This window comes from Orbicella franksi, chromosome 14 (assembly GCF_964199315.1).
Source record: "Orbicella franksi chromosome 14, jaOrbFran1.1, whole genome shotgun sequence".
Taxonomy (NCBI): domain Eukaryota; kingdom Metazoa; phylum Cnidaria; class Anthozoa; order Scleractinia; family Merulinidae; genus Orbicella; species Orbicella franksi.
In genome coordinates, this window is record NC_138158.1 from 18,713,135 (window position 1) to 18,728,172 (window position 15,038).

Sequence of the window (15,038 nt, forward strand, 5' to 3'; positions counted from 1 at the left end):
TCGTCCGAGAGATTTTGTCCAAATGGCTTCCGACAAATCTTTTAACTATCACTCTGCGTTATGGATGCTCTTGAGCCGTATTATTTTGAGCCAAACATGCTCCAAACTCCGAAAATGACAACAGTGAAGATAATGAAGTGGATAATCGCTTGGAAAAAATACGTTTTGCTGGCCTTGTGAAGCATGGAAGTCGTTTGTTGTTTGCATGTTTTTCTCTTTGCCGCCAATTTCGAGTCGGACGGAATGAGGTCACTTAAACACGTCCTGGCTGCCAAGTACAGTTCAAAATGGCTGCCTCCGGATCGTTTCTTTCGAGACGAATTTCATCAGGATAGCAGGCATTTCAGAGGCTAAAACTTCGGTGAGTGAAAAAGCTGAATGTTCACTTGCTATAGGCGAAGGCAAAAAAGTAAGCTTTTTGGAGTGACCTTCTCCTTTAACGAAAGACGCCAGTTGTGAACAACTTACAGCGTTTTTGTATGTGGCTTCGTCCTTATGCACTAGTGACAGCCAGTCTTGAGCATCCTACACCAATTTTGACCGGCAGTGCAAATGTTCTCACTTTTGTCAAGAAAGTTAAATTACTTAATTGGCTTCTAGACCTGATTGGTCTATTTACCGGTTTTGTCCCCATAGTGATTGATTCACGTGACTTTCGTAACTCTAGGTAACATTTCTACATCTACATCTACATTTATTTAGTTGATAAAGTCCCGCAAGACATCACATCAACTGTACCAAACATATATGCACATATGCATAAGCTAGACAAAAAGGATAATTAAAAAATAATTCTTAAGTACAATTTACTTTACTCATTTCACGTGTTTTCCTAAATTTAACTTAAAATCAGATAATGACTTGCAATTTACTAAGTCAGCGGGCAGTAGGTTCCACTCTGTTATTGATCTAGGAAAAAAAGAAAACTTAAAAACGTCCTTAGATACTTTTGGCATCCTATACTTAAAAGCATGGCTGTTGCGTGTTCTTTTTTCACTGTTTAGTATTAAGTGTTCTTCTGTGGTTATGTCCATTAAGTTATGACTAAGTTTGTACATTAAAGTCAGTCTGTTTTTCTTTCGTCTTGTTTCTAATGTGTCCCATTTCAAGTCAGATAGCATGTCTGTCACGCTTGCTGTGTTGTTGAAGTTTTGAAGGCAAAAACGAGCGGCTTTCCTTTGAACTCTCTCCAGGGTTAAAATATCTTTTTTGTAATGTGGGTCCCACGAGGCACTTGCGTACTCCAATTTGGGTCGGACGATGCTGGTGTAGGCCGTTTCGCGTACTTTCCTGGGGCAGTTCCAGAGATTTCTCTTTATCACCCCCAAGGATCGACTCGCCTTGCTTGATATAGATGAGATATGGTCAGACCACCTTAATTTACTGTTAACGGCAATTCCTAGGTACGATGCAGAATCTACTTGCTCAAGTTTGGACCCACAGAACAAATATGACCGTTGGGGAGGACATTGCTTATTTGAAATACAGATGATGTTGCATTTAGAAGGGTTAAATTGCATCTGCCACTTATGTTGCCAGGTTTCTAGTTTATTGAGGTCGTCTTGGAGATTTTCGCAATCTGAGTCTTCAACCACCACTCCGTACAAAAGGGTGTCATCGGCAAACAGCTTTACTGTAGAGGTTAGACCATTTGGCAAGTCGTTGATGTATGTTAGGAACAACAGCGGGCCTAGTACTGATCCTTGTGGTACACCCGAAGTCACTGGGGAGGAGGTAGATGTTGCACCCTCACAGATGACAGTTTGAACCCTCTTAGTGAGAAAGGATTCCATCCAGGATAAGAGGTTACCATGGATACCATGACGCTCCAGCTTCATTAGTAAGCGTTGATGTGGGACTTTATCGAAGGCTTTCGAAAAATCTAACACAGCAGCATGAATAGATTTGTTTTGTTGTAGAGAGCTTGCAATGTCATGAATAGTAAGTATCAGTTGGAGTTCTGTAGATCTTTTTGATCTAAAGCCATGCTGACAATCTGTTAGTATATTATAATGTTCAAAATGTTTCATCACATGGCTATGTACAATGTGTTCGAGGATTTTCGATGCTATGCAGGTTAGAGATATGGGTCTGTAGTTTGAAGGATCAGACTTTTTCCCTTTTTTAAAGACACCACATACATTTGCCGATTTCCATCTACTGGGTACGGTTCCACTCTCGATAGAATCTTGGAAGATATTAGTTAGGATAGGAGCAATCTCGGCTGCATATTTTTTTGGAATGGCATCTGGTCCAGAAGCTTTATTTGTCTTCAATAGCGATAACTGCTTTGCAACTCCATTGATGGTGATAGACAGACTGTCAATAGCTGGTATTCTGTCATATTCAATATCAGGGATGTTTGATAAGTCTTCCTGAGTAAAGACACTTGAGAATAGATTGTTTAACAAGTCAGCCTTTGACTTGTTATCACTGATTATGGAGTCGTTTATTTCGAAATCTGCAATCCCCAGCTCTTCTTTATTCAGTTGTTTAATATAGGACCAGAATCTCTTAGGGTTTTCTTCAATAGCTTCCCCTAAATAATCAGAGATATATGCATTTCTTGCTTCTTTAAGCCCTTTATGCATTTGTTTTCTAGCTAAACGGAATGCCTCCCAGTCATTTTGATTTCCAGAAGATTTTGCTTTATTATAGAGCCTTTGTTTACGTCTGGCTAGACATTTCAGAGAATGATTGAACCATGGTAGATTATATCTTGAGCTAGTCCACTTTGAGGGGATGCAAGAATCCATTATACGGTGGATGTTGTCTTCGAAGCAGCTCCATCTATCGTCGACTGAATTAAAGCCCCGTGTATCCATATGCAGTGATAGATTTGTAAGTTCTACTTTAATGCGAGTAGAGTCGGCTTTCTTTCTAATGTATATTTTGCGTTTGGCATTTTTCTTTCTACGGCAGGAAGTGTTCACAGTGAATAAGACAATGCCGTGATCACTAATACCAGGGACGACGCTGATATTTTCAATGATATTGGAATTATTTGAGAAAATTAGATCTTAGATGTTTTGTGAATTCCTGTCCCTTCTAGTTGGTTCTTTGACATGTTGACTCAGATCGTGATCATCAATTATTTCTAACAGTCTGTCAGAGGCAGGAGAGTGACTTGAATATTCAGTATCCCAGATGATATCAGGAGCATTGAAATCACCAGAAACAATGATGTTATTTTTATGCACGCTTGACCCAAGTTTTAACAGTGATGCATCTAGTTCATCAAGGCTTGTGACGCTGGAGGAATTTGGTCGGTAATATGATCCAAATAGCAGTGATTTTGTTTTCTTGTCTGCTAGCTGACATTGGGTTCAAATAATTTCGCAGTCGGTGTCCAGGTCCGAACGATGTGTTACTATAATATCGTTTTTCACTGCCTGGAAAACGCCTCCGCCGTGGCAATCATCAGGACGATCTTTTCTGAAAATTTTGTAGCCCTTTGGAAATACTTCGTTACTTTCGATGTTCGAACTTAACCAGGATTCAGTACCAAAGATGATGTCAGGTTTATATTGGTCTACTACAGCAGCGATGTCTGCTATTTTGTTTTTAGCGCTCCGACAGTTCATTGTCATGCAGGTTAGTTTCCTTCTATTGTTCTTTGGCACGACCTTTGATGTTCTTCTATCTTTGATTGAAGAGCGCTTGTTCTTAACAGATCGTGCATTGAGAAGTGAAAAAGCCACAGAACGTTGAGCTCGCAATCCAGTTGGAATTTCAAGATCCACAGAAAATGAAACAGGGATCAAAGTTTGAATTCGCGGACCAGGAGGTCGTAAAGGTGTTACGCAACGACGGCCGGTTAACACGGTGATCGAAGAATGAAGACATTTTATATTCCTCTTCTTACCAGACCGTTTTCCGCGATATCTGAGTAAGGAAGCATTCTTTAGTCGAGCCAGTAATTCAGAGCTTGGTTTCAAATCGCCACCTCTGAAGCGAATTTTGAGCAAGTCGTTCCTGGAGTAAATAAAACATCGAGGCAAATTAACATAACGAACAAAATGGAGACCAAGGTGTGAAGTCGAAGGAGATACAAGCAAACACTGAGATAAGCGATGGGCGACCGTAAATGCGTTGGGATGCCATACTTGGTTATTATTAATAATCAGAGGAGGACCAGGGTTTTTCTCGATGTCATTGAATATTGTTAAGTCCTTCCTTGGTAGATGAACGCATACATAGCCATGTTTGTGCCAAGAAGAAACAGGTCGACGTGGCATTCCTTTAGAAGATCGATAAAAACATCCAAATGGCGATGGAAAGTTGAGGCCGGTTCTCACCAGAGACCAAACTGGTAAGATGCTGCCATTAAAGAGTGGTTGGACGTACAAGGGACTGCAAACAACAATGAACAGCGATACGAAGGCTAAAAATCTCGGAGCAACATAAATCGTGGCAGCCATCTTGGCGCCTCCAAATATAATGATTTGTATTGTATTTTTCTTCTCTAGTTTTTGCAAGATTGATTTATACTACTGCTCATTTTACCTCCATAGTAATCGGTTCACGGACACTTCCCTCGTATGCCGTTTTTCAGATTATTTACCTTGAAATTCATCTGGTATATTACACTTTTTCGCCATTGTTGGAATCATTTACTTCGGTTTAATTTAAAAGGCAGTTCACTGGAGAATTATTCTAATTAATTTATTAGTTGGATCCATTGATGTATCAGATAAAAACTCTCTTGTCAGTGTTAAGAAACGTCATGAAACGCTATCTTTCGTGTTCCATAAACTGAGCTGAATTCAATCAACCTTGTCGACAAGCCGGAGTGGTGGTCTGGGATTCAACTATTATTTAGCATATAGCATATCCGTGTAAAGGAAATCTGCAAATGGCAGGTTTATACGAGGCCTACGTGTACGTCTTTTCCCCCTCGTAAGATGTTTTGCTGTACCTTTCAGTCAATCACTATTACATGGTTCTGTGTTTGGAAAATTCTTCCAGATAGACTTGAACAGGAATCACCTTGTTTCCATGTGTCTGAAGACAAAAAGGTAGAAATTGTGTTTTTCACGTTTTCTGCATCTCTCCGCTTCCACCAATGCACACTTTCGGCCTTATTGCGAGACTTGAGGCTTTGACTGATTCGCATCGCATATCGCAATTATACCGCCTTAACTTAATGTTAATTCACTGTCATTCTTCTGCTTCTTCTGCGATCACTGGCGTTGTATTCAATGCCCTTTGCAGCCCAGTCACCTTATTTCCACTTGAGGGAGAAGAATCGCTATTGTGTCTCCTGTAGCGACGAGGTCTTGCAGATTTCACTCGGCTCGAGGTGATCTGTTCTTTATTACCACAATACATGGCAGGATATCTGCCTGGAAAGGAAGCAGAGAGATCTGGGTTTCGCTTCATCAGATTGGGAGATATAGCTGCTGCCCTTGTTTCTGATCTCTTTGTAGTCTTAGAACTTGTGACTAACTCTTCAGGGGTTGACTGCATTGAATCTCGTCTTGTTTTGACAAGCATTACCAGGTTATCTGGATTCAACACTTTGAAATCCGACCGGGAATACAGCGACGAAAAACGTCCTAGAGCAATAAGAGATGTCTCGGCCGTGGACCATCTTCTGCGTCCATCACTTGCCAAATATTGCCTTTGCATTGCTATCGAGTTCCTTCTAGAATTCCATCCCCTGGACGATTCCTTTGCCCCACGTGACCTTCCTTTGTCACATGGCTTCCCTGGGGTTCTTTTCTTTGCTGATGAGCGAAAGGAATGGGTTGCTTCTTGAGTCATCAAAGTGAAAAGCTTAGGTAACTGGCTTTGACTACAGGAAGCTCTCTTGCCGTTGTTGTCAATGGCCCTTTGGAGAATCATCTTTTGCTGTGTATCCGTTTTAGGAAATGTATTTTTTGCACCTTGCCAACCAACTCCGTCCAATTTGACTGACGCTTCTTGATTATTATGACACCCTACTGTCGTTGCTATGATGCTGCTATTTTGTTTAGTGCCCTTATCAGCATTCTCTGCCTTGTTTACTAAACCAACAGTTTTCTTTTCAGGAAAGCCTTTTTCTGCGTTGTTTGACTCAAAATTGAACGATACAGACCTGAACAGTTGTTTAGTGTTCTCGCATTTTAATAATGGGGCAGATTTTGTCCTTCTTCCAAGAAACTTCTCCTGAGGCATAATTTTCTCGAAATCAGGAGTAAAACGCGTGAAGTTTCTTCCTCGGTTTGTGAAGTCCTGTCTACTATTAATTATTGATACAGTTCTTGACCTTCCATGGTAATCTTTAATTTGCTTTCGACTTAGGCCTTCCCTCGAATGGTCGTTTTTAATTCTTTCCATCATATTTCCAATCTTTGCTTCATCTTCATTTTCTTTCTCTTCTTTCTCTTTCAAGTACAACTCCCATTCTCTAGCATTGAGTTTTAAATAAAAATCTCGAGCTTGCGGTGATGCTTTGCCGTCGTTTACCAACACTTCCCTACAGGCATTGTGCTTGAGTTTCATGGCTCTAATCAGAGGCGTTTCTCCATTGCTATTTGCTTTATCAGCAACACGGACATCGTAGATATTCATTGCTTCAGTGAGAGCTTTCGTAATACGAGAATTCCCAGCCTCAACTGAGTAAATAAGAGCGGTATTTCCGTTATTATCCGCCGCACCGAAGTCGCATTCTCCGCTCTCAATCAGCACCTGGGCGAGTTTCTCCTTTCCCAGTTTGCAAGCTTGCATTAAAGGGTTCATTCCTTGAACATCTTCCAAGCAGACGTCGGCCCCTCGGTGTAAGAGCTTTTTCGTGATACAGCAAGCCAAGTTTTCGTCTTCCAAGAAACACACTGCCAGAAGAGGAGTTTTTCTAGAGAGTTTCTCCTGTTGGTTCACATTGTCACCAAGTTGCAAGAGTAATTCTGCTTGTTTAAACCGCTTTTGTTCGATAGCTTTCACCAAAGCTGCCATATTTTCAGAAATTTCTCAGCTTTGGATGGTTGTCGTGGATGTAAATTGATTGTGGATGTTCCAAACTGTATTTAATACCTCCTTCTGAGTATACTTTACCGGAAATTTCGAAAGTTCATTTGTTATCACAACAATCCTTGCCAGCGAAAATTTCCCCGACTTGTTCTGTCTGTTTTAACCGACTCAGTTTCGCTCTTTTGCGAATCAACTAACTAACAAACCAAAGTTATTAGTTGTCACTAAATTTTTAACTCGTGTTCCTTGAAGCAGTTTGCATCAAACAAAACAAGAAAATTAACTACAACAAGTTTTTGAGAACTGAAACCATGGCAACCAATTGTGAAAAGCAGGTGAAACCTAAAATTAACTTCAAAGAAATATTTTCGTAGAATACAATTGTGTTGATGTTAGACAACTTGTCGTAAATTATTAAAAACGATGGATAAAACAAACAAGCAATTCTGCATGATTCTGGCCTCCCATTTTCAGAATGATTACAAGGCTTTTTACAGTCTTCACAGAGTAAAGTCGATTTCGAAAGCAAACCGTTACCATCTCGAGCTCTAAGCATAACATCTGTTAAATTGTCCTAACTGATCCCCTCACGTTTCTCTTAGCTTTAGTGTGAGTTATGATTAAGAATTTGGTATGACAATAGACATGAAAGTCATTTGTCGGCAAAATACTTTACACTAACTTATTTTTCTTAAAGCGATAAACTGCAGTGTACCATGAATTATTTTAGCGAAGCAGGAGATATCTCGATAATACTAGAATCACTGTAAACTGATTGAACATAATTCGCACGTAAGGTGGTCGGACATTTTATCAGTTGATAACCTACGACAAGAGCTGAGATGAGGGGTAAGAGAATTAATGGCCCGTATAGGACTAAAAAGCAAGGTTATCCCCCTCAACGCAAGTTATTTCAAGTTAGATAACTCTCGGTTTAGGAAACCCCAGAAGAGACTAGAAATCAGTAGCCAGTCCTGTGACGCAGATTTCGCTCACTTGGACAGCCTAAGGATCCTTTACGAAAATATCTGAAGGCTGGATGCCACATCTAAAAATAACTTGAGAGGGAACATCTTGAGAAAAAGGCGCATATGGTGGATTAAATAACTCTCTCACCCTTCATTCTCTCTTGACGAAGACCATCCGAAAGTCATACGACCAGCCGAACGCCGCACGACCACCCGAGCACGACGAATCGGAAATTACGACCACCTTGATAGTTAGTAATGGTAATAGGACTGAGTGGAGTCCAATTCGGTCTGTTATCATAAGAGTGATAACAGAATCGGACGACCGCGCAGCGGGAGTCCGATTTGTTTATCACGAGTATGATTACAGACCCAATTCTTGGCTTTCACCCACGTGACTAATAGCTTAGCAATGGTTACTATCCGCCATCTTGGTGTCCCTCAAGCGTAAACAAACCGTATCCAAAGAAGAGTTCATGTGAGAAAGAAGGGATGGTTTTATGCGTTGTTGTTAGCTGTTAGAGCAAAAGTGGACATCATAAGGGCTTAGGGTTTTTTCGTTTATCTAAGATTATTACAAATCAAGGGGAAGAACAGGAATAACTCACTACTAGGAGGAGAAACGAGTGGATTTCTGCGGTGAATCACGGCGACGCTATAAACAAGAGAGTGCTAGAGAGTGAACGAGTTTGTAGCAAACACTTCGCTCTGAAACCACCGGAACAGAGCGGCTTTGGTCGATAAATTGGTCAGCTAAAGATCAATTAAAGTTAAAGCCAGTGCTTTAATTTTGCAGTGGTTGAGTTTGGCATAAAGCTGATCCATTTACTCTTTCGAAGGCGCCGATGCGCGGCGCTGCATGCGCTGAGGCACCGGCTGATACAGTCCCAAAACTAGAAGCCGCTGCATGGTTCGAGGCTTGCGACTGTTGTTGCTCCTCATGATCAATTTTCTGGTTGAGCGTTTCTTTGAGCTTGTTAGCCGATCAAAAATTGATGTCCTTAGCCCTCGCATCCGGCACTTTATTGACATATGTCGGCAAAATCCATGAGCATTTTACCTGTGTGCAAGCGAGCTTGCCATGAACTCGTGTAGTTGCCTCTAAATAAAATAAAACACTCGCTACAGGTGAGCATGACTCAGCCAGTCCAGCTTTGCATCCAAGCAAGTCCCCGCCCCGATCGCTTCGCTATCCGAATTCTTCTGTTTCGTGCTTGCCGAATTTTTTTTTCCGTCCTCGCCGGGAGCCTGTTCGCAGGCTAGCGATTACTTTGCCTACAACTGAGGTTACAAACTGTACAAATCCCGACACCATTTGATTAAACGCCTCAAGATTCTTGAACGCCTTGAACTGCTTGTTGGTGTACAAGCTGGTCTCAAGAACGAAGTAACTCAGCAAGTCCGAGACTTGCACAGGAGGCAAGCATTCTGGACTGAACTGCTTGATGTTATGCTTGCGGGGTCAACCCCGATGACCGAGATCATTTGCGAATATCTTTCCTTTCCTCGACTCTCTAAGCTTTTGGCATACTCAGAGAGCACTGGGATACCTTTAGATGAATGCCCGGCACTTTTATCGTTTTTTTTCTTTCTGAATATTCATGTAGTTGGCGAAATAATAGAGCGATAATAGAGAAGCTTCACTGTAGAAATGGACTATTATTAGCATAAATTTGACACCCGAGGAACACCAACATGGCGGACACTGATTTGAGCAAAGCTTGTGACGTCACATGAAACCCGAGAATTGGACGACAGGAAGTCTTATTACCAATTAATCATAAAAATTGCAATTTCCAAGAAAAAAATAGCCAAGTTATGAAAGAAAGGGAAAATTAATTCGCATTAAAATACCTACAAAGGAGATGTAAACATTCTAAGGCCACCGCACCTCCACCGGCGATCAGGCGCCAAAAACAAAAAAGCGCACGCGCTCACGCACGCACGTAACTACAACTTTGAATGTGATTGGTTGATTTAAGGTCATTCCCCAGTATTGCATCGCGCATCCCTACTGCGCATAATTTCACGCGTGATTAGCGCGCGCGCATTAAAAAAAATGGCGGCCTCTTCTTTGCGGCTGGACCTCGCCATAGAGGTAAATCGTCATTTTCTCGAAAACGAGTACGGTGACCTATCATTTTTTTCTGTTGCGTTAAATTGAGTAATAAATTTCTCGATGTAAAATAAATATGGGCCAATTTTCAGTGTTGAGCAAGAAACATTGAATGGTCGGAAACGTGAATTTAGCAAGCAATCGTGACTATAATCATGGTGCTATTGTAAGGATTTATATGGTATAAACAAGGTGCTGTTGCTTCTAAACGAGCATGGGGACCCCTCATTTTTATTTCCAAATTTAAGTTCCTACAATAAACAGTCAATAGGCAAAGTTTGACAAAAACCTCAGTGCAGGTTCTATTTCGGTGGAATGACCTTAAACTACAACTTTGAATGTGATTGGCTTATTGAACTGTCCGATAACAAACTGTCCAATAACAAACTGTCCGATAACAAACTTTCCAATAACAAACTGTTCAATAACAAACTGTCCGATAACAACTTGGCAAGTGAATTAGTGGAAAACAGGAATTTTTAAACCAATCACAATCGAGGAAATTGTAATTTTTATGATTAACACTGAAAACACGAAAGGTTACGACCTCGAGAATTCTGATTTAAGGATCAGTCATTAAAAGTCAGCGTCAAAGCATTCCTTTGTAACCAAGGACTGTGTTTTATTTTGCAGACCGAAACCCTAAAATAGTGTTTTTTTGTTGGCAAAAAGTCAACGGAAAGAATGGAACCGTCGGTAGATTGGGCTATTGTGGTACACGTTTTCCGGACCAACTCAAAGTGATGTACAACATATTTCATCACTTGGATAAATAATGTTAAAAAAAAGTCTTTGAAGGCGTCCTAGGATTTTTTTATAGTCTCAGATGAGAGTATCATATAGCAAAGAAAAGATAAAACGAACGCATGTAAAGATTTTTTTTTTTTTCTTTTACTCTGCAAGTTCAACATATGTAATCATGTTGATTTTCAAGTTTCCTAATCAATGTTAATGATAGTTTGTAAAGTCCTCCAAGTTTAAACGCTTGGCTACTTACAACTCGTTCTAACATACATAAGTTTTTAAAACCTGCCGAGGTTTATCAACAGTGAAGAGCCTGATGATCTGCCAAATTCTTCCGAGATAGATAACAGGAAATGACTGGAACACTGTAAGAGGAATTTTGATCTAAATCAAGGGCCTTCGATCAGGTACTTCAGTTGTAACCCTTGAGCCAAGTGTGAAAGCAAACAATAATGTTTTAGTGTTGGTTTTATAGAATCAAAGGTGAAGACAAGAGGAAGGATAAAATAATGTTAAGTTGCTTAGGCTTATTTTTAACTAGACGCGTTATTTTCGGAATAGCCTTTTTTTAAGCGATGCTTTATTCCTAAGCTAAATTAAACCTTCGTTATCAACCACTATATCAAATCAACATTCCTCGATCTATTGTTCGTGTAGCTTTTACACCTGAATAAACAAACTCTAACAGGCTTGTATCTTTTCAAAAGTCGCTCTTCTACTCGTCTTTCTCCGACAAACCTTGTAAATTAATCACATTATCTTTGACCTAGGTGAACAATTGGACAACCGTTTAGTTATAAATACCGGAGATTAATGTATGCCAAGGTGAACCTTCAAAATTTGCATTTTTGCATTTTTAGCAAAGTTATAATACGTTACCACACGGATGATTTATTGTTTTGTAACTCTTTGTTCTTCTGTTTTCCCTTCGCGAGACAAGCTGGGAAAAGATTTCTTAAAAGGTCGTTGTGGCCTTTCCTCAGCGGGGTATTAATGGCATAATCCTTACTAACAAAACAGTGCAATTTGACAGACTGGCGTTAATAAGCTCTCGCTTCGCACATCAGGCAGTAAATTCTTTATTTTTTTTCCTGACAGAAGATAATTCAAGAGGCGCTCTGCGCTCTGCGCGCGCCCGCTGTTTATAAGAAGATTAAGTTGAGGTCATTCCAAATTCTGCCAGTTATTTTTAAACTTCGTCAAAATTATAATTCTTTGAACGATCGCTTTTCGTCCTTTGAAGATATTGAAGGATATTGAAGAATATCACAGCGTCAAGCAGTCGTAATATTTTCAAGCAAATCGAAAGATTAATTAATACTTAAGCCTCTACTTTAATTGAAAAGTTAATTATTTTCCTATTACCTTGAATAGCGATAACACTTTCCATTTGCCTCCTGCTGTTTCGATTTTTAAAAATATCATTACCACATTTTTTTGCTGTTCACCCCAACTCAACTGCTTCGTGTGTCTCAACGCCGTGGCGGAAATGCAAAAGTTCATTCGTCGTTGAATAAAGTAGCGAACACAGTCGCGGTGGCAAACAAGGAATTGTTATCAAATGTTGCCATAACGAAACTATCTGTGCTAGGATTCCAGAGACACTGACTGGCCATTTCAATGCCTCGGTCACGTATCGCCCCGATGTAAACCAGTGCGATAATCTTGTATCGTGCGCTGAACAAGGATTTGACACCATTTTCGATCATCTGACTAATCGTTTTACACTTAGCTCCGCATATCTCGTGATTGTATTCCATATTGTCGAGGTGTGAAGATAGAACCTGCTGGATAAGATCTCGGATTTTGGAGCTGAACTCCTTACAGTCCAACTCGCAGCCTTTCTGAGCCTCAAAATTAACACCATCGTGTTTATTTACGGTTTCCGCTTCGATGCTTGAAGGGCTTCCTCTGCTATCTCGTTCCTTCCAAGAACTGGCCCGTAACTTGAAGGACAGCACCTTCACTGGACTGCTGCAAGTCTCGCTTTTCAAAGGTGGGGTTTTGCTCATAACCAAATCGTCCAGCGCTTCTCGTGAACCGCCATCTACCGCCTTGAAGAGTTCACTTTCGCTATTTACCGAAAGCGCTTTCCGCAGTTTTGGTCTATAAACTCGTCCACCTCCGAGAGATCTGCTAAAGGCGAGCCCTCGCAGCCGTGACGCGGGGCTTCTTGACCCTGGTTTACCGTTCATTATCTTATTTCACGCACGCTTTTCCACCAATTAAAACAGGCTATTGGTGACAAAGCGAAAACCTGCACGATTTTCGGGCTTCAAATAGCGGTGTCGGTATCTCGATAAGCTCCCAATGTTTACTTTTGGTGTTATCAAGAAAATGGTTATATATTAACTCAGTCTGCGTGCTTTATAAAATTGCCGAGCGTTGATGGTTTGATTGACATTAAGACACCCCTCGCATGCAATATAATTAGTCGATGACGTAAACTAGAATCTTCTTTATCTATTACGCATGTTCCTACCGTGTGGCACTATTTTTTTGGGCGATTCTTGCGATTTTTGCGATTTTTGCGGTTTTTTTCTAGATCCGCAAAAAAAAAGTCCCCGCCACAAAAAACAATTCCCGCAAAAACTTTCCTCCGCAAAAGTTTAGTCCGCTGGCAAAATTACACATACAAACATCACAAACAGAATCTTGTACCTGCCATCAGCCACACGAAAACACGATGTAATTGTGATAGAGTGACACTGGTTGCTGGATTACTGTGTTTTACATCGCTAGATGTTGTTTCACTTGTCAATTGCATGCAACAGAGTAAATAAAAAACGCCAAAATGTTTTAATTTCAACTAAATGCAACTTCCCGCAAAAAGATTAATACCCAGCAAGAAAAAAACAGCCTTTTACAATCGCAAAAATTAGTTCCCGCAAAATGCAAAAAGTCGTCGATTCGCAAATTAAAATAAACCCCCGCAAAAATTTAGTGCTACACGGTCAGTCCTGTAGTAAGATAATAAAATGTGAAAGGTACGCACGGCGATCCACTATCGCAAAGTTTGTAAAGGGATAGAGCGGGAAAATTGGCCTGGGAAATCTGAACGCCTTGCTATAAACCGTATGCATATTGGAAACAACTGGCTTCTTCCGGGCGTTCAGTTAGTTGGGGTGCAGCGCAAAAAACTGGCGCAAGAAAAATAGGGGAGATTAGCGGCGCGGGAAGTTCGCTCCTCGCACGAAGCCTCTCTCCAGCCTCGCTCCCAGGGCTTTTCCAATTTAAATGATAGCAACCCTAGGAACAAGGTTGGCCTCTCTCTCGCTTTCTACGCCCCGTCTTTTTTTCGCGGTGCCGTACGTTTTCTCTCGCTGCGCCCCAAATAACTGGACCCCTGGAAGTAACCTGCCATCAGGGAGGGAGGGTATAATCGCAGGTTATCCTGGAAGAGGCTTGGAGACAACAAACCGCCGTGCTGGAAATTAAAATGAAACAATAGCAACGAGGAGAACAACAACAGCAACAAGCTCTATTTGCATATAATATATTAAGCAATTAGATTATGAGCTCGAGATTTCTATGCGCCCTCGTCAACTATCACGAATAGAAATCGAGAGCGAATAATCTTATTGTTTTAGTATATATCTACTAATCGTTCAAAACTTTAGCTAAATCCTCTTCACAGACACTTCGAAAATGCCAAGAAGCGGTCGTCCTTTTGTTAACAAACGCACACTGCTGCGCTACTTACTATCTATCACAGAATAGAAAGTGAGTAGCGTAGCCAACCACAGAACGGCATTAGTGATAGAACGCTAGTAGCTACTGCTAAAATATAATATATAATAAATTCATATTATGCCTCATAATATAAATCGCTGCATGGTATTGAAAAGGCCCTAATTGTAAACGTGTTGGACAGCATGCGTAACGTCGAGAGAAGCATCGAGATGAGGAGGATTTTGCCAAATCTGATCAGATTTTCAATAAAATAAGCCTTAAATTACTTCCTATAAATAACGGTCTGCCCATGTGTTATACCGTTTAAGGGGAGGCGTTCTTAACTACAGCGTTAGAGCAGTTGTTAAGGGATTGCTGAAGGTGACATTTACAGAAAAGCTATTTTGGAGCGTTTTGCAGTGCTAAATGGTGAATTTTATACGAAGGAACGTTTGTTTTGAAAAACATATGATTTCGCGTGCGTAACTAGTGCCAGTCCCAAACCGCGTGCTAGAATTTTTAAGCCCTAAAACTTGGAAGAAAAGAGGAAGAGTTGCGATTTTTCTTGTGAATCAGAAATAACTTAG

General features: G+C 40.7%; 3 protein-coding genes across 3 annotated transcripts; all 3 read right to left on the reverse strand.

Annotated features, from left to right (window-relative positions):
• Positions 1 to 815: 815 nt before the first annotated feature.
• On the reverse strand, positions 816 to 4,601 carry LOC145467281 (uncharacterized). Its single transcript, XM_081450826.1, has 4 exons — positions 4,565 to 4,601; positions 4,299 to 4,353; positions 3,473 to 3,975; positions 816 to 3,019 (listed from the first exon to the last, which is right to left on the reverse strand). The coding sequence occupies exons 1-4, from the start codon at positions 4,599 to 4,601 to the stop codon at positions 816 to 818; spliced, it is 2,799 nt and encodes a 932-aa protein (XP_081306952.1).
• LOC145467818 (uncharacterized) lies at positions 4,451 to 7,175 on the reverse strand. Its single transcript, XM_081451430.1, has one exon. The coding sequence runs from the start codon at positions 6,934 to 6,936 to the stop codon at positions 5,161 to 5,163; it is 1,776 nt and encodes a 591-aa protein (XP_081307556.1). The 5' UTR covers positions 6,937 to 7,175; the 3' UTR covers positions 4,451 to 5,160.
• A 324-nt stretch (positions 7,176 to 7,499) lies between these two features.
• Positions 7,500 to 14,311, reverse strand: LOC145467169 (uncharacterized). Its single transcript, XM_081450721.1, has one exon. The coding sequence runs from the start codon at positions 12,972 to 12,974 to the stop codon at positions 12,279 to 12,281; it is 696 nt and encodes a 231-aa protein (XP_081306847.1). The 5' UTR covers positions 12,975 to 14,311; the 3' UTR covers positions 7,500 to 12,278.
• Positions 14,312 to 15,038: the final 727 nt, after the last annotated feature.